Source organism: Maylandia zebra, linkage group LG16 (assembly GCF_041146795.1).
Source record: "Maylandia zebra isolate NMK-2024a linkage group LG16, Mzebra_GT3a, whole genome shotgun sequence".
Classification (NCBI taxonomy): Eukaryota; Metazoa; Chordata; class Actinopteri; order Cichliformes; family Cichlidae; genus Maylandia; species Maylandia zebra.
This window is the reverse complement of record NC_135182.1, coordinates 18,608,017-18,631,457: the sequence shown is the minus strand read 5'-3', so window position 1 is coordinate 18,631,457 and position 23,441 is coordinate 18,608,017. Positions and strand designations below refer to the sequence as shown.

General features: G+C 40.1%; 2 protein-coding genes and 1 long non-coding RNA gene across 4 annotated transcripts; 2 read left to right on the top strand and 1 right to left on the bottom strand.

Moving 5' to 3' along the window:
- Positions 1-980: 980 nt before the first annotated feature.
- LOC101479353 (immunoglobulin superfamily member 2) lies at positions 981-9,335 on the top strand. 2 transcript variants are annotated; one of them, XM_014409030.4, is made up of 12 exons: positions 981-1,177; positions 1,430-1,632; positions 2,800-3,174; positions 3,292-3,708; positions 3,846-4,253; positions 4,444-4,809; positions 5,631-5,996; positions 6,488-6,859; positions 6,962-7,345; positions 7,471-7,884; positions 8,651-9,043; positions 9,133-9,335. In XM_014409030.4, the coding sequence occupies exons 2-12, from the start codon at positions 1,560-1,562 to the stop codon at positions 9,333-9,335; spliced, it is 3,771 nt and encodes a 1,256-aa protein (XP_014264516.3). In that variant the 5' UTR covers positions 981-1,177; positions 1,430-1,559. The 2 variants fall into 2 exon arrangements, with proteins under 2 accessions (XP_014264516.3, XP_076731042.1); XM_076874927.1 differs by lacking the exon at positions 1,430-1,632.
- Positions 9,336-10,927: 1,592 nt separating this feature from the next.
- LOC105941057 (uncharacterized) lies at positions 10,928-14,034 on the bottom strand. Its single transcript, XR_001167692.3, has 2 exons — positions 13,929-14,034; positions 10,928-11,453 (listed from the first exon to the last, which is right to left on the bottom strand). It is a non-coding gene; the product is annotated as an uncharacterized LOC105941057 (long non-coding RNA).
- Positions 14,035-14,146: 112 nt separating this feature from the next.
- LOC106675103 (immunoglobulin superfamily member 2) lies at positions 14,147-22,672 on the top strand. The gene is made up of 11 exons (XM_076874928.1): positions 14,147-14,352; positions 14,987-15,361; positions 15,479-15,895; positions 16,022-16,429; positions 17,384-17,749; positions 18,562-18,927; positions 19,763-20,134; positions 20,235-20,618; positions 20,739-21,152; positions 21,634-22,026; positions 22,122-22,672. The coding sequence occupies exons 1-11, from the start codon at positions 14,286-14,288 to the stop codon at positions 22,319-22,321; spliced, it is 3,762 nt and encodes a 1,253-aa protein (XP_076731043.1). The 5' UTR covers positions 14,147-14,285; the 3' UTR covers positions 22,322-22,672.
- The last annotated feature ends 769 nt before the right edge of the window (positions 22,673-23,441 follow it).

Below are 23,441 nucleotides of genomic sequence, written 5' to 3'. Positions count from 1 at the left end.
ATAAAGTGATGACTCCAAATTTGAAATTTTCGGTTAAAAGCTGTAAAACAGTAAGTGTTATACATGTGTCATTACACACATCTGTAAAACATTGTGGAGTTTTTGGGGCTGAATTTCAGCCAGTGGTGTTGGGAATCTAAAATTGTTAAAATTGATGGAATTATGAACAAAAAGTTCACTGTCAATGCAGTAAAAGTCATGGACTGGCCTCCCCAAAGCCCAGACCTGTACATTACTAAAGCAGTGTGGGATCATCTTGATACAGAATGGAGAAAAAGGCAGAACTCTATTTATGACCTTGAATACCATATTACCATTTATCTTTGCACATGAATACCTTGTTGCACCTATCTGTCATTTTCCAGTATATACCACAACAACCATCAGCTTAATATTGGCCACTTTGGGATGTTGTTAAAGAAATGAGGGGTGTTTTAAAACTTGTGCACAGTAATGCACCTAACAAAGTGATGGATGAGTGTAGATTATAACAAAATACTTTATTAGTTGTTAATAAGCCACATCATGGCATCATTTCCCCCCACTGTTTTTGAATTCACAATAGTCATTCTGGATTGAAATATCACTTATGGGCTTCTTTAATGTGTATTTCTGTATTTCTTCTGCATACATCATTAAATTTTCTTGTTTGTATGAACTTGATAAAATGTTTACCCCTTCTCTTTCTTAGCTTGTCTCTATTATATCAAACGTTTTCCACCATGTTTAAACAGTCTAAATGTTGAAACGCTGATTTGACTGTGTAGAACTGTACGTCTTTCTGGTCTCCACCAGATGGCAATATTGCGTCATTAATCTACAGGAATGGTCAAACAGACGCATTCAAATTATCACTGTTTGCAAAAACTGGGTCAAACTCAGATGGGGACCGTTTCTACGCAACGCAACTTGACCGCAACCACGTTATCTCACAAGTCGCCTATGCAACAATATGACCATGCTATGAAAATATATTTTAAAGGAGGTCGATGAATAATCGAAAAGTTACATATGTTTTCCCAAAAAGTTCATTCCGTTCATCTGGAAGTCTCATCTCAGTCGCAGCTGACTGCAGGTTTCCCCCCAACCTTGTAAACAGTATAGCTCTGCACAATGACTGAAACTAGCACCAAGTTTCAGTCATTATGCAAAAGTTGAGACTGAAGAAGTCGCTTGGGTGAGTGACGAAACGTTTCTCCCTCTGAAAACGCTACATAGAAATGAACAGAATGAACGGTTTGTGACCCACTTATGAGCCCGCTCGGCTTAAGGTTGTCTAACCACGCGTGTAACCATCCAATGTTTCGATCGAGGATGGAAAAAAAACGAGCGATGTTACTGATCTCCACCAATCCACCTCTACACATACACAAAAGTCATGAATAATGTGCAGTATGCAGGAAATATCTCAGACTTCCTCTTGCTCTAGGTCACCGACAGGAAACATAAACCACTTTAACAAGTGTGAAAAGACACAGGCAGATTTTCACACAGACTAAGAACTTGATCACAGAGGCTATGCCGAGGACGTAAAGTGCTGAGCCTGAAGCTGAAGGTTCATGATGAGTTGTTTCCTGCTCTCGGTTTGGAGGTCCAGTTTGATTCTCTGCCTGGGTCAGCTTTTGCGTTGTGGTAAGTGGTACACTGGCTTCCTTTAGCTGGAGTGGATTCTAGTCAGTGACCTCGAGGATTCACTGGAGATGTCAGAATATTAACTGTGTTAAAGTAAGCTGTTGGTAAGAACACACTGTATGTCCATTTTGAATAGAATAAAAATATAGAATTACCATCAGTACATTTGCATGTTAAGCTCATCGTCTTTGGTAAAGCTAAAATATTGTCTGTGTTGTTTGCGAAAGCAAATTAGCTCCGAATTATTTTCATGCATCATTTGCATCATGAAATATGTAGCAATAAATGTTTCATGGATCTGGATTTTGACCCAGTGTTTTGTTTTTAAAGTGTGGAATTTAAAGTGTTCAATATTCCCCTTGTGTATAGGCTATATTATTATATATTATCCCCCCTGTAGTCTGAGTGTTTCCTCAGCTGCCCTCCTGTCGTTTAGATTCCATGTTTCCTCGTATTTCCCAGTTTAATTTGTTCAATTTTGGTTTCTCTTATTTTATACCTTTACGATCAGTGTTAATAGAAAGCTCACTTTATATTAACTTGTTCCTGCCTGTCAGTGTCTCCTGCATTGGGGCCCTCATTCAGTTTCACATCATCTGCAGCCTGCAGATCTTGACAAAATGTTTGCTTTCTCTGGGGAAAAAATATTTCCTACATGAAGGAAAATAAAGTGACTCAAGAAAACAAGCAGTTTTTACTTGGATGAAAAGAAGACGATTGTACACATTATTTGATTTAATTAGATTTCTATCACGGTCTGAATAGCACTCCTATCCTCGTAATCTTCGTCTAGACTTGTAAGACTACCTCAGACAGTTTGTGACAGGAACCCACAGTTTCCTTAAAAAGGAACTAACAAAAAACACAGTCACATGGCTGATTGTGGCCATCACCTGGAGGGTGAATAAATCTTTTTTCAAAACTTGCAAACATTTTTTCTTTTTTTATACGAAATGTCATAAAAACCATATTTTTGCAGAAAATAACTTAACAAATAAAAAAATATATAAATCTTTCTGAAAATATTGTGTATTCATTCTATCATTCATTTGTAACATGCCTGCAACATATATGTTAGATACTTTAATACTTATAAATACACAAGTGGCACTTTGAAGTTGCAGGATTCAGATGACTTCATTTGTGTTTTGTCTCTGCTTTACTCAGGAGAGGCCAGAGTGAAAACTGAAGTACAAGCTGGGCCTCTGTATCGTGTGTTAGGCTCTCCCCTCTACATCACCTGCAGTGTGAGTGGCTTCAGAAGTGAAAACACTGACAAACATTTTGAATTCCGTATGACGAAGCCTTCAAACCCAGACTTTGAGATCCAAATCATCAGTTCACATGAAGATACTTTTGGATATTCTTCTCACCTAACCCGTGTGAGAAAAAATGAAATTGCTTTGAAACGCCTCTCACCAAACTCAGTCCGCTTCGAGATAAAAAGCCTGCAGAAAACTGATGAAGGGGAATATGAATGTACTGCAGTCAACTTAGAAGGTGCTTATGATGGAGAGTATTCTGATAAGACAGTCGTTAAAGGTAATCAATCACCATCCTGATTTTCAGTCATAACGCTTGAATGTGTCTTCATGTAGGTATGGTACAGATGATGTCAGAGCATTCATGACTTTTGATTTCTCTGATGTGGTTTCATAGTGATTGAAGACTCCTTGAGTGTCTCATCATCTGCTTCCACACCACTGAGCTTAAACGAGGGTGAAGCTCTGACTTTAACATGCCTGGCCTCTAGCAGCACCATCCAGCACACCCATCTGTCTGTTGCCTGGTATCTCCATAAAGATGGACAGGAGGACGCTCAGCCTATCATTTCTCTGAATAGAGATTTTACACTGAGCCCAGGCCAGGGGTTTGAAAGGCGTTACCAAGCAGGTCTCATACGCTTAGATAAATGGGGAGAAGCCTCGTACAGCCTAAAGATGGCTGAGGTTGAGCCATCAGACCAAGGTAGGATCTACTGCCAGGCTCAGGAGTGGATCCAAGATCCTGATGGCTCCTGGTACATCATCATACAGAAGAATGCAGAAGAAATGACCCTGACAGTTAAAGCCACAGGTTGGAAGCATTTCATTGATTTTGCTTAGCCATGCTATATTAAATTACATGTATTGATCAGCACATTAATGTTAGACAACTGCCTTCATGATTTAATGTGTGGATGTCTCACCGTTTAAATTTTTTATCTTGATTAGAGGTGGTAGAGCCATCGTCTCCGTCTCTGGCAGTGGAAATCTCAGCACAGCCGGCAGCGCTGCAGGAGGGGCAGGAGCTGATGCTGTCCTGTAATATAAACACACAGGACGTGGAGAAAAGATTCTTCTCTGTAGCATGGCTCAAGGGAAGTGTGGAGCTGGCCCGCATTGGTCCCACAGGCGTTCTCACTGTGGCACCGGAGTACAGTGTTCGACAGAAAAATGGAGAGCTCAGAGCCGCCCGAAGCGGGAACAGAGATTACCGTCTCATCTTAAAGCCTGTGAGAACTGAGGACCAGGGAGAGTATATCTGTACAGTCTGGCCTCAAGAGAGAGGCCAAGATGATGCTTTTATTGAAGGAGAACCCAAAGACTCCAGCCCACAGCGGGTCAGCGTCTCAGCCACAGGTGTGTCAAAGTGAACACATTCCGGGTTTAACTCTTTTCCCTTTTTCATTGTTCATTTTATCTGTAGTTATTAAGGATTACAAAAGGTGATTTTTCTTATTTGTTTTTACTGTTAGTGAAATTTAATTATTTTATTATTAACGTCTCAAACACAGCAGTACTATTTGTCTGTTGCCTCATCTCCTCACAGAAAACAGGCTGACAGTCAAAATGCAGCAGGCTGTAAATGTGGCCGAAGGGGGCGGGCTGCATCTCTTCTGTAAAGTGGATGGGGTTCAAGGTCAGCTCTCTGTCACCTGGCAACTCAAATCAACACCAACGGCCCCGTTCACTGAGATCATCAGTATAAGTCAGGAGGGTGTTACAGAGATAGCAGAGGAGTTCGTTAGTCGCAAAGTGAAGGTGATGCGTCCAACTACTGACAACTTCACCTTAGCGCTTGATGAGGTCACACTGTCTGATTCAGGAGTGTACCAGTGTGCTGTGTCTGAGCGCAAACCTAACAGCAAGACTCACAACCAGGCACAAACTACCACTGTGACAGTGACTTCTATAGGTAAGCTGTGTCTGTGTGTTTGTGTAGTACAAACTATGTAAAATATGATATTACCTTCATTGTAACAGGTGTTTCTCCCATAAATTCTAACACTTCTTTGTTAAACTACACTTCAAATATTACAGAAGAAATAGCAAAGTAAAAAGTGGATTTTGGTCAGCTTGACTATTAATCTGTTTACTTGTAGATATATTCATTAAACCATTTAGCCCATAGTAATATATTAAAAGATAATGGCATAAAAACACCCGAAACATACTGTACTGATATTGAGAGTCTTAATGTAATCCTTTGGGAACCCTTCTTTTGTTTACTGAACAACATTAAATCAAACGTTACATTTCCCCACAGGAAATCTAGATGGAATACGTCTACAAAGCAAAATCATGTTGTTTAGTGGATTTACTCTTTGTATCATCATAGGTCAAAATTTTAGGTTTCCACATCTCAACACTCAACAATCAGATTGCACATTTATCACCAGCGAGCAAAAAATATTTTGTTTTATGTATTTTTTTAGCTGAATTGTGAGTGCGGCTTTCAGAAAACAAAACTGTCTTCAGAATGTTTGACTGAACATTATGTTTTGTAGCATTTCAGCCTCAGGGTTTGTCATAGTGAACACACACACTCAGTTATTCAGGGTTTATTTCACTTTCCTTTTTACATTGTTGATTTTACCTGCTGTTATTAAGGCTCACTTGTAGTTTCAAAGTGTTAGTTTTCTTATTTATGTTTTTGCTGTTTGTAAAATTACTTTTTCTATGACTATCTTCTCAAACACAGCAGTACTATTTGTCTCTTGCCTCATCTCCTCACAGAAAACAGGCTGACAGTCAAAATGCAGCAGGCTGTAAATGTCACCGAAGGGGGCGGGCTGCATCTCTTCTGTAAAGTGGATGGGGTTCAAGGTCAGCTCTCTGTCACCTGGCAACACAAATCAACACCAACGGCCCCGTTCACTGAGATCATCAGTATAAATGAGGAGGGTGTTACAGAGATAGCAGAGGAGTTTGTGAGTCGCAAAGTGAAGGTGATGCGTCCAGCTACTCACAACTTCACCTTAGTGCTTGATGAGGTCACGCTGTCTGATTCAGGAGTGTACCGGTGTGCTGTGTCTGAGCGCATAACTAATGGCAAGACTCACACCCAGACACAAACTACCACTGTGACAGTGATTTCTATAGGTAAGGTGTGTCTGTGTGTTTGTGTAGTTACCTACATTACAACAGGTTTTTCTTCTTATTGAGTGTTTTGATTTGTTTAATAATAAATTAGCAAAGTAAATATGTGGATTTTGATCTGCTTGGCTATTGATCTGTTTATTTGCAGATATGTCCATTGAACACTTTAGCTCATAGTGATATGTCACAAGAAAATGGTAGACAAATATCCAAAACCTGATATTCAGATCTTGTCACCGTTGGGAATCCTTCCTTTGTTTACTGTACCCCTGCAATTAAACCAAACTTTACATTTACAAGCAATGTTCTTTGCTTTTACATAAGAAATGAAGGGTGACATAACAATAGCCATATTGTGTAGACTGAGAAGCCAGTTGTGGTTTTGTAGCCATGTATTCACATCTCCTTTCATGCTTTCAACACTAATGATTGCTTGATCACCAGCTTCTCCTTTCTTACTTGCTGTCACTGACTATTTTGGATTTTTGTGTTAGACACGCTGATGGGAGTGTCTCTAAGCAGTCGCAACACTCAGGTGACTGTTGGAAAAAAATTGGAGTTGATGTGCCGGGTCAAAGGTCCACACATGCCGGTAACAGTGACTTGGAGCGTGCAACGTGAGGCTAAAACACCAGACACCATCCTGACACTTTCCCCTGATGGCACCATCAGTTGGTCTGCAGATCAGAACCACTACCAGCTACGAGTAGAAAGCAGAAAAACTGAAGTCATGTACTATCTGCTGGTCATTGGTACCAGCCACAGAGAAGGAGGAAGCTACCAGTGTAATGTGTCTGTCTTACTGAAGAATGTACACAAGGAGTTGAAAGCATCCAATCAGCTTTCTGTGATAGTAAACAACCCAGGTACTGCCAGCTGCAGCCATTTTGGGGCGTCATTAAATAGAAAGAGTCATTTTTTGTCCCTGTTTCCTCAGAAAATAATGAAAATGTTGTCTCCTTTTCTAGTAAGCAGACTTGATGTGTCACCTATTCCTGCGTTGACAACAAACATGAACACTGACATAACAATAACATGTTCCATCGTCACAAAAACGTCTGAATCATCACTCTATTCTATCACCTGGCTGCATGAGGAAAATGCAGGAAATAAGACCATTGTAAGCTTGGACCGGAATTCCATAGTAACGGAATCCCAGGTGGACCTGCGTCAGCGAATCAGCATGAGGCGCAGCAAAGGACCCACTTTTGAACTGATTATTCGGCAAGCTCGAATCTCAGATAAAGGTTTATATACATGCAAAGTGGGCGAGTGGCTTCAAGATCCTCGTGGTGAATGGTATCTGCTCTCAACAGTGTCCAAAAGCACAGTGCTAACAATTACTGAGCCTGGTGAATACATTTATTTTTCATACTTCAGAAACATGTTCACATGCCATATACAGTTGGCACAAAAATAAATTAAACAGACCATTTAAAAATATATAACTTCATATTAATTTTTTTCCATTCTCTAGCCAACGACCTTCGTTTAGATAAGAAAGAGCAGCAGCTGACTGCCAAAGAAGGAGAAGAAGTCAAGCTCAACTGTAGCATCACCTCAGGAGCTTCTGGTTCTTCGGTTTTCTATCGAGTCATTTGGCATTATGCTGCACACAGTTCTTCTTTGAAGAAAGCCTCCCTGGTGGAGCTTGATCACACCGGCCTGGTGAGTTACCCAGAGAACAATGACACCAGAGGCCTGCAGGAGCGGCTACGCCTGTCCAGACCCACTCAGAAAAGCTTTTACCTAAGTATTCAGAAAGCCCATGAAGAGGATAGTGGAACCTACTGGTGCCAAGTGGATCAATACCAGCTGGATAATAAAGCTCACTGGCAGCTGAAGGCCTCAGACAGTGGTGGTGCTATCAAAGTCAGTGTAAAAGTAACAGGTATGATCACAGTTTTAGAAGTGTTCTGTTGGGCTCCTAATAGTCTAGCTATTTTGTGAGGTGTATGAATTAAGGATACTTGTAAGCACATTTTAAACCAATTAAGAAGCGGGTGATGTGTTTCCCTTAGTTACAAGTTCTGTGTCAATCCATCTGACCCTAATAGTGGTGGATGACATCAAACAAGACTTAAGTTTCAATCTTAAATTCAAGTCAAAAGCTCGTGCTTCAGGCCTTTTCTAATTCTGGGTCTGTACAAAGTCATAGAGAGTTGACATCCCCAGAACAGCCATATGAGAGCACACAGCTTTGGATGTGAGTAAAGCAGCCCCAACCATCCACACTTGTGACTGGAGACCTTTAATGGAACTAGATGAACTTCAGTGGGCAGCCAAATATGACTCAAATCAAGATGCGTTTGCACTGTGAAGCATGCAAAGGTTTTTCTAGTCCCCTCACTGAATGAAGATGGAGCTAGAAATGAACAAGAGACTATCTTTAATCTTCTTGCTGTAACTTTGTATCAGCCATATATAATTTAGTGTTATCATCTAATTTAACTCTATAAAAAAGGAATCAAATGTAATTCCCAAAACCTTGACAAAATGTTCCACTCTTCTCAGTTGTCTTCTGGGCACCTCTCTTGTTTTGCTGTTGATTGTTTCATCTCTTCAAGCTCTCCCTTGTGTGTCAGTATAACTGAATTTCATTAGGTCTCACTGGTTACCTTAATAAACTAAAGGTTTGCTCTTGTCCTTTTTCACAGAAAACAATCTCTCTGTTTCAAAGAAAGATACAGCGATGAATATAAGCAGAAACCAGGATTTTACTTTCCCCTGTAACATCAACAAACAATCCAGCAATGAATCCAAGTTCCAGGTCACATGGTTTTGGCAGAAAGAAATAGAAACGAAACAGCGTCCCATATTTACAGTCTACAGAAACTCCATTCTGCAACACAGGTTTGGGGAGAATGTTCGCCTGAGATACGACCACCCTGACCCCAGCCAATTCAGCCTCACCTTCTTGAACCCTGGTCCTGATAATAGTGGCCTGTATTTCTGTGAGGTAGAGGAGTGGCTGCCTTCTCTGTCTCGTGGGTGGAGAAAAGTTGCAGTGGAAAAGTCAGGGCATTTCAATGTCAGTGTTCGCACAGAAGGTAGGCATTTCTTAACACACTTAGTCATTTCTCTCAGTAAATATCACAAGATCATCTGGAAATACCTTTCTTTGTCTTCTTCTTTGCAGGTGATGCTAATGCTAATGCCGTATCTGAATGCAACACAACAACCTATACAATCGTTATTGCAGTTCTCATCATTATGGTGGTGGTTATATTATTACTGATGTTCAAGGTGTGCAGAAGTAAAGGCTCACAAGGAAAAAACTCATCTTCATCTCTCTGGGCTGAATCAGTACCTATGAACAACAAACCCAGTGGAGACGATTGAACAGCAAAGACATTTTTTTTGGTTTCTTTTAGATATGATGCAAAAATATGTAAAATTTTCCATTTAAATAATTGTGTCCATTCATTTGTTTATAACATTCCATGAAGTAGCTCTGCTGATTTACTTTTAGTACAGGTAGGAAAAAAAATTTTCTTTAGGAGTTAATGAAACTACATTTAGAAAGGCAATTCTCATTTTATAGATACTTCTGCTCATTTTTAAGGCCCGAATGCACAAGCAGCTGAACTGTGGTGAGTCTGTGGCTTCACATCTGCGAAGACGTTGCAATGTAGCACGTTTTCATGCAGTTATAAGCATAAATTGTGGTGAATGTCTAACTAGTTCAGCAATTACTCAACCGGGAAGTGCTGTGGTAATGCTCAGAATGACTGTGTGGTCTTGAAATCCTGCTGAGTTGTCCATGTGGCAGACATTTAAATGTTAGATACTGATTGCCACAATGTTCTTAAGAATTTTCACGAGATACTTACTAATGAAACTTTTCCCTTTTTTGCTATTGTTACAAAATTGTTTTGCTAAAGCTTACAAAAATTGTTTGGTGATGACAGTATTTCTCATTTGCATCTGAGCCATGATGCACAGTGTTATATATGTGTGTGTGTGTGTGTTTCATTTATTTTATGTTTGTCACATGCAATCTAGTATTACATTTTTTTCATTGCTGTGGCTTGAAACAATAATTCTGATTTAATTTTTTAACTGAAGATAAAAGGCATCTAAAGAATAGACCTTGACAGTTCATCATTAGATAAGATACTGAATATCAATGGATTGTAAAAATGAACTGCACACATATGGTGGACATAGGTATTGGTCAGCCATTTAAAGCATTTTAATTCATGGTTATTCATCTTGCCTTTGTCCCACTGGCTGTTAAGTTGAGTGTTACTTTTTATGGATTGTATTCCTCTATGAATTTTATTTTTTCAAAAGTTATAGGCTTGGGCAGGTCTACTGCCCCTGAAGGACTGCTTTTATGTTGATGTGAGTGCTTTCAAAGTGAAAAATAAAGTCAGCACTTTGACGTGTCAATGTGTCAAAATAAAAAAAATATAAAAAGACATAAACAATAATAGTGTGTGGCTATGCAGGGGCACATAGGATGCAATGTACTATATATGTGTGCTGTCTCACACTCTGTCATTCTTTCTCTATTTCACTCAATGCTTCCTGCATCACCCTCTATGAATCTTTAACAGTCCATCTGTGCAAAAGACTAGAATTGAATCAACTTGTTGCCTTTCCTTTTCAGTGAACAGCTGAAAGAAAAGGAAGGCTTTTGTGTGGTGTTTGTATACAAGTTGAGGTAAAACTTGCAGCGTCGCTCTGAAAGATGTGAGAGACTAAAAGAGCACTTTATGGCAGACTGTAGTTCTCTCGGCCTCAGAGAGATGTTGTGCTGTTTTGAATTTTTGAATTGGTTGAATTTTACAAAGTGGTGGACTCGGCTCCTTGGTACAGCCTCCCCCTAAACGTTACTGTAATTTCACTTGCTTGTGTTGCCATGGCAATGACTGTCGGGGCAAACAAAAAACCCCAAAAAATTTGGGAGGCAAATCACTGCACAAATGTTGCATTGACGGATATGATTTTATATAATTTTATATGATAGAGGTCAGTGATATTAAAGCAGTAGGCTTACACATTTCCCCTTCTTTTCGTGGGAAATGACACTGAAAGAACACTGCTTTTACAAAAACAATGACTCTGTTTGTCCGTACCTGCATACACAAACAATGAGTAGATTTCATATGTCAGTTGTGCATGCTGCCTGTCTGGTTGTTTAGCACACTTAAATGGCAAAGTGCCAGGAAGAATATTAGTGCCACTTGTAATGTTGTGGATCCCGTGGCCTCACCTCTAGCACCACCATGAGGACATTTTTTGGGTGAAATGTCTAGATAACGTTGACGAACCCCTAGGTTTCCATCTAGCTCCAACAACAGGATGCAATATTTCTTTTCCATCGTGTTGGCAATAATAATAAAGACGATCTGATGGTTGTTAACTTCAGTACAGCTACTGAGTTTTGTGGTCCTTCGATATTGAGTCCAGAACCATCATCAGCTCAAGATTCCAGTGTTCAAGATCCTAAAACTGCAAGAAAAGAAATTCCAATTAGTCCAAAATATAAATGTCAGCAATATTCCCCAACATTTAGACTGCAAACATGTTAAACATTAAGTCTGCTAAAACAACAGCGTGTGAGCACTCATAGAAGGTGACTGCAGTTTCCTGAAGGAACAGAAGATGTCCGGGGAAACCCGCTGGTCCTTATGGGTGGCTCCAAACTGATTCCATAGCCTCTGGTTCACAGCCAAGATCTCCATCCCCCCCAATTTTCTTTAACCTCTTAAACCCCAAGCCTACCTGATCTCCTGCCTTTTGCCCCCGTATCAGGGGGCGTTGGGGCTTAAGAGGTTAATCAAATCTATAATTCTGGAAAACTTAACCCTTATTTCTTTCAATGTTTCTGTAAGTGTGTCTTTCACCTGCATTTTGAGCAGCAGCTTGATGTGACAATGAAACATGCAGGTCTGTGAAACACTGTAAGTCTCAAAATAGGACTTTAGGACAAAGACATGATCTAATTGAGATGTAGGAATATCATATTGTTCAGTCTATAGCTCAAAAGAAGACTCAAAGTCCTAATGAAGCTAAGAAAAGGTTTCATGATACATGATACTACATGCAATTCACCCATTATTAGCAGGCTTCTGCTTAATTATGTGCCAACTTGAACTGGGAAAAAACTCCTGGTGTTATTTATGTATTGTTCCATAGGAGGTGTGAATAAATTGGGAATCTGTGCCATATATTACTTCTATAGATCCCTAGTTTCTGTTATGATTATAATCCATGCTGATTCAAACAGGGACGAAGCATGGCAGTGCAGGGAAAGGTAAAAACACTTTGCATCTCTAGCTGGTTTTCTTTTTTTGCTGCTAATTAAAAACATCACTGATTGGCATGTGGCCTGTAGAAGCTTCACGGTTTAGCCTACAGAGCATTTCTGGTTTGTTTGCAGTTTCTATTCTGTCTCATTCAGAGTGAATTTCTAATATTTTTATTCTTAAACACATGTCCTGAACAGTTTACACTAGAATACATTTTCTTTCATCATTTCAAGTCTCTTTTCTCTTAACCAGAATTTAATATGGTGAATACGGTAATAAGGATAGATGGATGTTTTCTGATTGATACTCACTTCATAAAATGTTTTTTCCCCATACTACTTTCTGTATTTGTCTCACAAATGTGTATTTTGTTTAAGGACTAATACAGTCTCCTACCTAAAATACTTTCTTAGCATTTCTGTTGAATACATCCATTCATTCTCATCTGCATGCCCAATTCAGGGTCCTGGAGGGGCTGGAGCCTTTCCCAGCCACCACAGGGCGAGGTGTACCCTGGACAGGCCACCAGTCTGCAACAGTGCCAAGGTTTTTAAGAGTAGAAACTGCTGCTGTGAAGCTCTTTATGTCTTTTTTGAACATACCTAAGAATATTTTTATGGCATCAGGGTAGAGAATGACAAACACATAAAACGTTATTTTGTTAATTTTATGAACATTTAAAAATAAAGTCCCCCACTATTTTTAAGTAGTCTGCAAATTAAAATGCCGATTTGAATATGACTGGATAAACTGTACGTCTTTATGTTCTCCACTAGGTGGTACTATTGCCTCATTAATATACAGCATCATTCAAACAACCACATTCAAGCTTGCAAAGTTTGCAGTAAGTGGCCGAATTTAGATGGGGTGGTCCTAAGCAGCATAATTAACTACTTTCTCTCAAGCTGCCTATGCAAGAATCTGATCAAGGATGTAAATGTCAATGTCAAAAACGTGCATTACCTGCTGGGAACGCGCAAAGACATGAGTTTCGTTTGCACGAATTCAGAGGTGGAAGCGACTTGCTGTCTAGCAGGTTTTATTTTTAAGACATGTATTTGTAATGTCTAGCGGTGGTCAGTTTTGCCCTTCTCTCTCCCCACTTGTTTTGGGGAAGCAAGAAAAAAAAAAAGAAGCCCAGTTGTCGTTCCAGTTTTTCCACTTCTTCGTACACTGTTTGGCAATTTCCCGACAGGAATTCACTGACATGTACGAGGCCAGGTGTTCTGGGAATCCATCCTACCCGTTGTTTCTACGCATGCGCACAACACGAATTTCAGTGGCGGACAATCCTACCTATGTGAATATAAGCTACGAACATACTCTGATGGGTAAAATTAAGTGCTAAACCGTCCTACCTTTGTAAATGTGACGTACAAGCATACTTTAACAGCTAAAATTAAGTGGCGAACAATCCTACCTTTGTGAATATGAGCTAGAAGCATCATTTTACAGCTAGAATTCAGTGGAAAATCATCTTACCTTTGTTAATAACAGCTAGACACATACTCTGACAGGTAAATTACGTGTCAAATCATGCTACCTTTGTGAATGTGACCTACAAGCATACTTTAACGGCTAAAATGAAGTGGCAAACCGTCCTGGCTTTATAATTATGAGCTACAAGCATACTCTGATGGGCAAAGTTAAGTGGCAAACCATTATACCTACTTACATTTGTGCTGGAATGAATCTGTGACAACAGAAATGTGCATAAACTACTTGCGGTAGGACGTTTTGCCAAAGTAGGACGTTTTGTCAGAACACCGGAAATGCACAGGAGCAGTCTGAACAGGCCAATCACAATAGTAGCCGTCTCCCTCAGCGGGACGCGCAATAACATTTCCAAGAAATTGCACGTCATTATGTTCCCATTTACGGCGTGAAAGGTTTCAAAGAGGTTCGTAACGTACCTGAAGCGCAGGCAAATCAAGGCATGAAAAGGCACAGAGAGATCACACAGTACACATTAACCAAGGGCTTGATCGCAGCCGAGGACGTACAGTGTTGAGCCTGAAGTTGAAGGCACACGATGAGTTTCGTGCTCTCTCTTTGGAGGGCGGGTGTGATTCTCTGCTTGGGTCAACTTTTATATTGTGGTAAGTAGTACAGTGAATTCCTGTAGTTCCATAATATTAATTTTAATGTCTCAGATAAACCCAAGATGTTGTTTGTGTTGTCTGTAAATGTTTTTTTCACATTTTATGAAATTATATTTAGCAGAAACCTCAGAGTAAACTCACTGATTGATAAATGTTAATTCTTTTTTGGTCTCCATAGTTTAATATCAGTTTAGTTGCTACAGAAAATTAGCTCCTCCAAATTATTTTCACTTTTCACGAATCACTTTTATGACAAAGTAGTAATGTTTGCTTTCTGTGGGGAAAAATATATATTCCTGCATGAAATAAATAAAGCCAATCGAGCCAACAGCACACACCGTTACAGGTGATATCTGACAAAACTTGCAAACATTTTCTTTTAATCATAAATGTCATACAAACATATTTCCACAGGGAAATAAGACCTCAAAAAATAAAAAATGTCAAAATCTTTCTGAAAACATTGTGTGCACCTGTATATCAATGGATGTTCTATGCACAATTCATGCAGTGTGCCATAACCTACAGTATATGTTAGATACTTATAAATATACTTGTAAATACATGAGTGACACTTCAAAGTTTCAGGATTCAGATGACTTCATTTGTGTTTTGTCTCTGCTTTACTCAGGAGAGGCCAGAGTGAAAACTGAAGTACAAGCTGGGCCTCTGTATCGTGTGTTAGGCTCTCCCCTCTACATCACCTGCAGTGTGAGTGGCTTCAGAAATGAAAACACTGACAAACATTTTGAATTCCGTATGACGAAGCCTTCAAACCCAGACTTTGAGATCCAAATCATCAGTTCACATGAAGATACTTTTGGATATTCTTCTCACCTAACCCGTGTGAGAAAAAATGAAATTACTTTGAAACGTCTCTCACCAAACTCAGTCCGCTTCGAGATAAAAAGCCTGCAGAAAACTGATGAAGGGGAATATGAATGTACTGCAGTCAACTTAGAAGGTGCTTATGATGGAGAGTATTCTGCTAAGACAGTCGTTAAAGGTAATCAATCACCATCCTGATTTTCAGTCATAACGCTTGAATGTGTCTTCATGTAGGTATGGTACCGATGATGTCAGAGCATTCATGACTTTTGATTTCTCTGATGTGGTTTCATAGTGATTGAAGACTCCTTGAGTGTCTCATCATCTGCTTCCACACCACTGAGCTTAAACGAGGGTGAAGCTCTGACTTTAACATGCCTGGCCTCTAGCAGCACCAGCCAGCACACCCATCTGTCTGTTGCCTGGTATCTCCATAAAGATGGACAGGAGGACGCTCAGCCTATCATTTCTCTGAATAGAGATTTTACACTGAGCCCAGGCCAGGGGTTTGAAAGGCGTTACCAAGCAGGTCTCATACGCTTAGATAAATGGGGAGAGGCCTCGTACAGCCTAAAGATGGCTGAGGTTGAGCCATCAGACCAAGGTAGGATCTACTGCCAGGCTCAGGAGTGGATCCAAGATCCTGATGGCTCCTGGTACATCATCATACAGAAGAATGCAGAAGAAATGACCCTGACAGTTAAAGCCACAGGTTGGAATTTTACTCAGTCGTGCTATATTTATAACACATCTTGATATTGGTCAGCACATTAATGTTTACTTATCCTATAGACACCTGTGTGAATGTCTCACTGTTTTCATTTTTTGTCTTGAGTAGAGGTGGTGGAGCCATCGTCTCCGTCTCTGGCAGTGGAAATCTCAGCACAGCCGGCAGCGCTGCAGGAGGGGCAGGAGCTGATGCTGTCCTGTAATATAAACACACAGGACGTGGAGAAAAGATTCTTCTCTGTAGCATGGCTCAAGGGAAGTGTGGAGCTGGCCCGCATTGGTCCCACAGGCGTTCTCACTGTGGCACCGGAGTACAGTGTTCGACAGAAAAATGGAGAGCTCAGAGCTGCCCGAACTGGGAACAGAAATTACCGTCTCATCTTAAAGCCTGTGAGAACTGAGGACCAGGGAGAGTATATCTGTACAGTCTGGCCTCAAGAGAGAGGCCAAGATGATACTTTTATTGAGGGAGAACCCAAAGACTCCAGCCCACAGCGGGTCACCGTCTCAGCCACAGGTGTGTCAAAGTGAACACATATACACTCAGTTATTCAGGGGGTTAAGTCACTGTACCTTTACATTGTTTGTCTGCTCCCAAAGAGAGGAGTGAAGAAGTTGTGACAAACACTGCAGTCAAAATATCCACTTCAGCTGTTGTTATAAGTAGCTTCATTGACTACATCCACTGGTCCTACTAAAATTCACTGGACACGGGCACACACAGAGGTTGTGGCACAGTGTGAAGCACTATTAAAATTATTATGTATTAACTCAGTTATCACACTCCAAAACCCACTACACTCAATTCCATCACCTCACCAGGTCCGACCTAACACCCGACCACTTCCAGTGAATACACCGGCTGCTACCAGGAAACCTTAAATATAGCAGCAGGACCAGGGTTAAAATCACTAACACAATATCTAAAACAAAAAAATTTAAATAGGAACCATTTAAAAACTCCAGTGGATAATAATTGGCACATGACTGGAATTCGAAACAGAAGCAAGGAATAATTAGAATCACGCATAGCATTAACACATCATACACGACTGCATTGCTACAAATATGCTCAATAATTAAACATGTAAATCCCCACAGCTACAGGTTAAGGTTCTGAGGAAGGGCTTTAACATAAATTTGCATCAATAAAATAACAAAATGGGTCAAGAGGTACTTCACTAACACACTGTTTTGTTTTGTTTTAAGTTTATGACATAGCTCTAAAAGAAACATCCAGCCCCAGGTTAGTAATTAATCGGCTAAAGTGACTCATCTAGCTGATAGTACATTTACTGCACAAAGATAAGGCCGGTATTTAATCAACCCCGTTCACTGAACAAGACAAAGGCCTACCACACCTGGTGCACAGCCTTTTGTTACCTCAGCACCAGGAACCTGTAAGTTCCCATACACTAGGTTAATTTTATCGAACGTTATTAACTCTTTCTGTTGCCTCATCTCCTCACAGAAAACAGGCTGTCAATCAAAATGCAGCAGGCAGGAAATGTCACCGAAGGGGGCGGGCTGCATCTCTCCTGTAAAGTGGATGGGGTTCAAGGTCAACTGTCTGTCACCTGGCAACTCAAATCAGCACAAATGGCCTCGTTCACCGAGATCATCAGTATAAGTCAGGAGGGTGTTACAGAGATAGCAGAGGAGTTCATGAGTCGCAAAGTGAGGGTGATGCGTCCAGCTACTCACAACTTCACCTTAGAGCTTGATGAGGTCACACTGTCTGATTCAGGAGTGTACCGGTGTGCTGTGTCTGAGCGCAAACCTAACAGCAAGACTCACAACCAGGCACAAACTACCACTGTGACAGTGACTTCTATAGGTAAGATGTGTCTGTGTGTTTGTGTAGTACAAACTATGTAAGATATGATATTACCTTCATTGTAACAGGTGTTTCTATCATAAATTCTAACACTTCTTTGTTAAACTACACTTCAAATATTACAGAAGGAATAACAAAGTAAATATATGGATTTTGGTCAGTTTGAGTAATTAGCTGTTTACTTGCAGATATATTCATTAAGCACTTTAATCCGTAGTGACATATTACAAGAAAATGGCAGACAAATATCCAAAACATACTGATATTGAGAGTCTTAATGTAATACTTTGGGAACCCTTCTTTTGTTTACTGAACAACATTAAATCAAACGTTACATTTCCCCACAGGAAATCTAGATGGAATACGTCTACAAAGCAAAATCATGTTGTTTAGTGGATTTACTCTTTGCATTGTCATGAGTCAAAATTTTAGGTTTCCACATCTCAACACTCAACAATCAGATTGCACAGTTATTAACAAAAAGCAAAAGTTGTTTTGTTTTGTGTGTTTCTTAGCTGAATTGTGAGTGCGACTTTCAGAAAACAAAACTGTCTTCAGAATGTTTGACTGAATATTATTTGTTGTAGCATTTCAGCCCCAGGGTTTGTCATAGTGAACACACACACTCAGTTATTCAGGGTTTATTTCACTTTCCTTTTTACATTGTTGATTTGAATCTGTTGGTATTAAGGCTTAAACAAAGTGTTAGGTTGCATATTTTTGTTTCTGTTTTTTTTTTTTACTGTTAGGGAAATTATTTTGTCTTCTCAAACACAGCAGTACTATCTGTCTGTTGCCTCATCTCCTCACAGAAAACAGGCTGACAGTCAAAATGCAGCAGGCTGTAAATGTGGCCGAAGGGGGCGGGCTGCATCTCTCCTGTAAAGTGGATGGGGTTCAAGGTCAGCTCTCTGTCACCTGGCAACACAAATCAACACCAACGGCCTCGTTCACCGACATCATCAGTATAAATGAGGAGGGTGTTACAGAGATAGCAGAGGAGTTCATGAGTCGCAAAGTGAAGGTGATGCGTCCATCTACTGACAACTTCACCCTAGCGCTTGATGAGGTCACACTGTCTGATTCAGGAGTGTACCAGTGTGCTGTGTCTGAGCGCAAACCTAATGGCAACACTCACAACCAGACACAAACTACCACTGTGACAGTGACTTCTATAGGTAAGATGTGTCTGTGTGTTTGTGTAGTACAAACTATTCAAGACATATGATATTACCTTCATTGTAACAGGTGTTTGTTCTTATTGAGTGGTGTGATTTGTTGAGCTTTTCTAAAACCACTTTGGGAAGGTTTAACTTTCTGTGAAGTATGATTTGTTGGCTCTGTCAAAACAGGTTTGATGATGCTAATGTTTTCATTGCATCTTGATGATGGACAGAATTACAAATGAGTATATCACAGGGGCAGCTCAGGATTAGCTGTTTCTTTGGACATATAAGTTATAGAGGCAACGGTGAGCAGCATATGTGAAAGGAGGGTAGTGGTTATAATAGGCAAACAATGCTGAATATCAGACTAATAGGCAGGATGGTAAAAGGAATTATTTTAATTTCTTTGCATTTTCATAACTATATGACAGGAGACATTAACACTCAGCGGGTAGGTTACACATTAACAAACCACATGCACAAATGGGGTTTTTTGCCAAGCCAGGCTTTCAGGCAAAAAAAGCTATCCTTAGAATGTTTGTGTTTGACTGAATATTTTGTTTTAGGGCAAATGTGGTTTAGGTTTCGCTTACAGTTTTTAAAAATGACACGTAGCTGCATAAATATATGGCTAAAGCTGGCTAATGCATGCATTTATAAGCTTGAGACATAGATGTCATGACACATATTGGATGAAAGTCATTTTTGTGTATTCAAGCTAACATTTTCTTTTTTAAAAGATGAAATGATGCATGATTTTTTTTTGCTTTCAACACTAATGATTGCTTGATCACCAGCTTCTCCTTTCTTACTTGCTGTCACTGACCATTTTGGATTTTTGTGTCAGACACGCTGATGGGAGTGTCTCTAATCAGTCGCAAGACTCGGGTGATTGTTGGAGAAAAATTGGAGTTGATGTGCCGGGTCAAAGGTCCACACATGCCGGTAACAGTGACTTGGAGCGTGCAACGTGAGGCTAAAACACCAGACACCATCCTGACACTTTCCCCTGATGGCACCATCAGTTGGTCTGCAGATCAGAACCACTACCAGCTACGAGTAGAAAGCAGAAAAACTGAAGTCATGTACTATCTGCTGGTCATTGGTACCAGCCACAGAGAAGGAGGAAGCTACCAGTGTAATGTGTCTGTCTTACTGAAGAATGTGCACAAGGAGTTGAAAGCATCCAATCAGCTTTCTGTGATAGTAAACAACCCAGGTACTGCCAGCTGCAGCCATTTTGAGGCATCATTAAATAGAAAGAGTCATTTTTTCCCAGTTTCCTCAGAAAATAATGAAAATGTTGTCTCCTTTTCTAGTAAGCAGGCTTGATGTGTCACCTATTCCTGCGTTGACAAGAACTATAAGCACTGACATAACAATAACATGCTCCATCGTCAAAAAAACGTCTGAATCATCACTCTATTCGATCACCTGGCTGCATGAGGAAAATGCAGGAAATAAGACCATTGTAAGCTTGGACCGGAATTCCATAGTAACGGAATCCCAGGTGGACCTGCGTCAGCGAATCAGCATGAGGCGCAGCAAAGGACCCACTTTTGAACTGATTATTCGGCAAGCTCGAATCTCAGATAAAGGTTTATATACATGCAAAGTGGGCGAGTGGCTTCAAGATCCTCGTGGTGAATGGTATCTGCTCTCAACAGTGTCCAAAAGCACAGTGCTAACAATTACTGAGCCTGGTGAATACATTTATTTTTCATTACTTTATTACTTCACATGCCATATACAATAAGCACAAAAATAAATGAAACATGCCATTTAGAAATATATAACTTCATCTTCTTATTTCTATTTTCTAGCCCCCAACCTTCGTTTAGATAAGAAAGAGCAGCAGCTGACTGCCAAAGAAGGAGAAGAAGTCAAGCTCAACTGTAGCATCACCTCAGGAGCTTCTGGTTCTTCGGTTTTCTATCGAGTCATTTGGCATTATGCTGCACACAGTTCTTCTTTGAAGAAAGCCTCCCTGGTGGAGCTTGATCACACCGGCCTGGTGAGTTACCCAGAGAACAATGACACCAGAGGCCTGCAGGAGCGGCTACGCCTGTCCAGACCCACTGAGAAAAGCTTTTACCTAAGTATTCAGAAAGCCCATGAAGAGGATAGTGGAACCTACTGGTGCCAAGTGGATCAATACCAGCTGGATAATGAAGCTCACTGGCAGCTGAAGGCCTCAGACAGTGGTGGTGCTATCAAACTCAGTGTAAAAGTAACAGGTATGATCACAGTTTTAGAAGTGTTCTGTTGGAATGTTAATGTTCTTAATGTTGTAGCTTATGTTTGCATGGATGTTTTTCTCCTCCTCTTTCCTGATTTTTCCTGATTTTTTTTTCCTTCATTAGCCCTATAAGTCTTTAACACCCAAGGTAACATTACTAACGCATTCTAATCTCTTTATTTGTAATGAGAGATTATATCGAAAGAAGAGTTCAGATCAAGGAGCACGAGTATGTTTAAGAGCCTAGAGACAGCTGACATTAGTAAATCATTGGTGATTTGATCAGAACTGTGTCTATACTGTGAAGTATCTAAAAGTTAGAATTAAATATTTGGTAAGGTGAGAATACATTTATAAAACAACTGGAGAAAAACATTTTGAAAGGGTTTACATCAAGTTTCTCAAGAAATGGAATTATCAGGTCTTATCAGGTCTGATACCTTGTTAAACAAAAGTTTTATCCTTGTGCGTATTCACAGAAAACAATCTCTCTATTCCAAAGGAGGAAGCAGAGATGAATACAAGCAGAAACCAGGATTTGACTATCCCCTGTAACATCAACAAACAATCCAGTCATGAATCCAAGTTCCAGGTCACATGGTTTTGGCAGAAAGAAATAGAAACGAAACAGCGCCCCATATTTACAGTCTACAGAAACTCGACTCTACAGGACAGGTTTGGGGAGAATGTTCGCCTGAGATACGACCACCCTGACCCCAGCCAATTCAGCCTCACGTTCTTGAATCCTGGTCCTGAAAATAGTGGCCTGTATTTCTGTGAGGTAGAGGAGTGGCTGCCTTCTCTGTCTCGTGGGTGGAGAAAAGTTGCAGTGGAAAAGTCAGGGCATTTCAATGTCAGTGTTCTCACAGAAGGTAGGCATGTCTTGACACATTTCTCTTAACACGTCATTTTTCTCAGTAAATATCAAAAGATGTGGAAATACCTTTCTTTGTCTTCTTCTTTGCAGGTGATGCTAATGCCGATTCTGAATGTAGCACAAGGACTTATATAATAATAGCTATTGTAATTCTCATCGTCTTAGTTTTAGTCCTATTGCTACTCGTAGTCACAATGTGCAGAAGTAAAGGCTCACTGGGAAACAAGTCAGGGCCATCTCTCTGGGGTGAATCAGTGCCTATGAACACCAGTCGAAGTGGAGATGACTGAACAGCAGAAACTTTTTTTTGTTTTTTTTAAACGCACACATGCAAAAGTTTTCAGTTGGACTCCACCTAGTTTTAGACAAGTGGTCCACCACACTTGTTTCAGAACTCGAGGGGACTGATCTTTCCAAGCTGTTGCACCCAGACTGTTGAATGCACTTCCTTTGTACAGCGTTTGGACTCGGTGGAGACCTTCAAAAAGCAGCTAAAGACATTTTTATTTCGAAAATCTTTTAATTAGACCAGGGCTTGTATGATGTATTTATGACTGTATTGTGTTTTTGATACCTCTCTTGTGAAGCACTTTGCGACATCTGTCTGTAAAATATGCTACATAAATAAACTTTTACATTTACTTTACTGTTCTTTTACTTTCTGCCTTTACAAGTGTCCACTTTATTTGAAATAAACAAACAAAAATCATCTATACAGGCAGCTTACATTTGTGGATCTGTGCAAAGTTGACAGCATAAAATTTGCTTGAAAACCCCACGTGGGCGTGCGACATCATCTGTGAGTACCAGGTGAGTGGTGCACACGTATTCAAGGTTTTGTGAGCGAGGAGAGGTGTTACGTGTAGTTTCTGACATTTGTATGCACAGAAAGGGTTTTTATAGAGAAAATTAACTTAACTTGTGCGTGAATGATGAGTATTTATTTAGGTTTTCATGTACTCATTTGTAAAACAGTTTAACATGTGGTCAGATTGCTTTGTATTTGTGTGTGGATTGGAGCACACGACTGTGAGTCCTCTAAAATTACATACAAATCACTGTACATTGGTGTAAATCTTAGTCCTGTCAGCCTTGGATGTAATCAGGGCCATCCTCACACACATGAGGAGGTGCTCATTGATGAATTGAGAACTATATCTAGTTTTGATTATGTTAACTGTGAAGAAAACTGCCTCGCTTTTGTGTGGAGCCAAATATAGTTGAAATGCACAGGGGCACTAAAAGTGGAAGGGTCATCTCACACAATCTGCTCTTTCAGGTCCACATCATCTTCAAGATTAACAAAGTGCATCAGGAGAGCCCCAGCATTTACTCATTGGTCTATTTTCACTCTACTTTTCTACTGGCAGAGCACCATTTGTTCCTTATTCTTTCTTTCCTTTCTTCGTG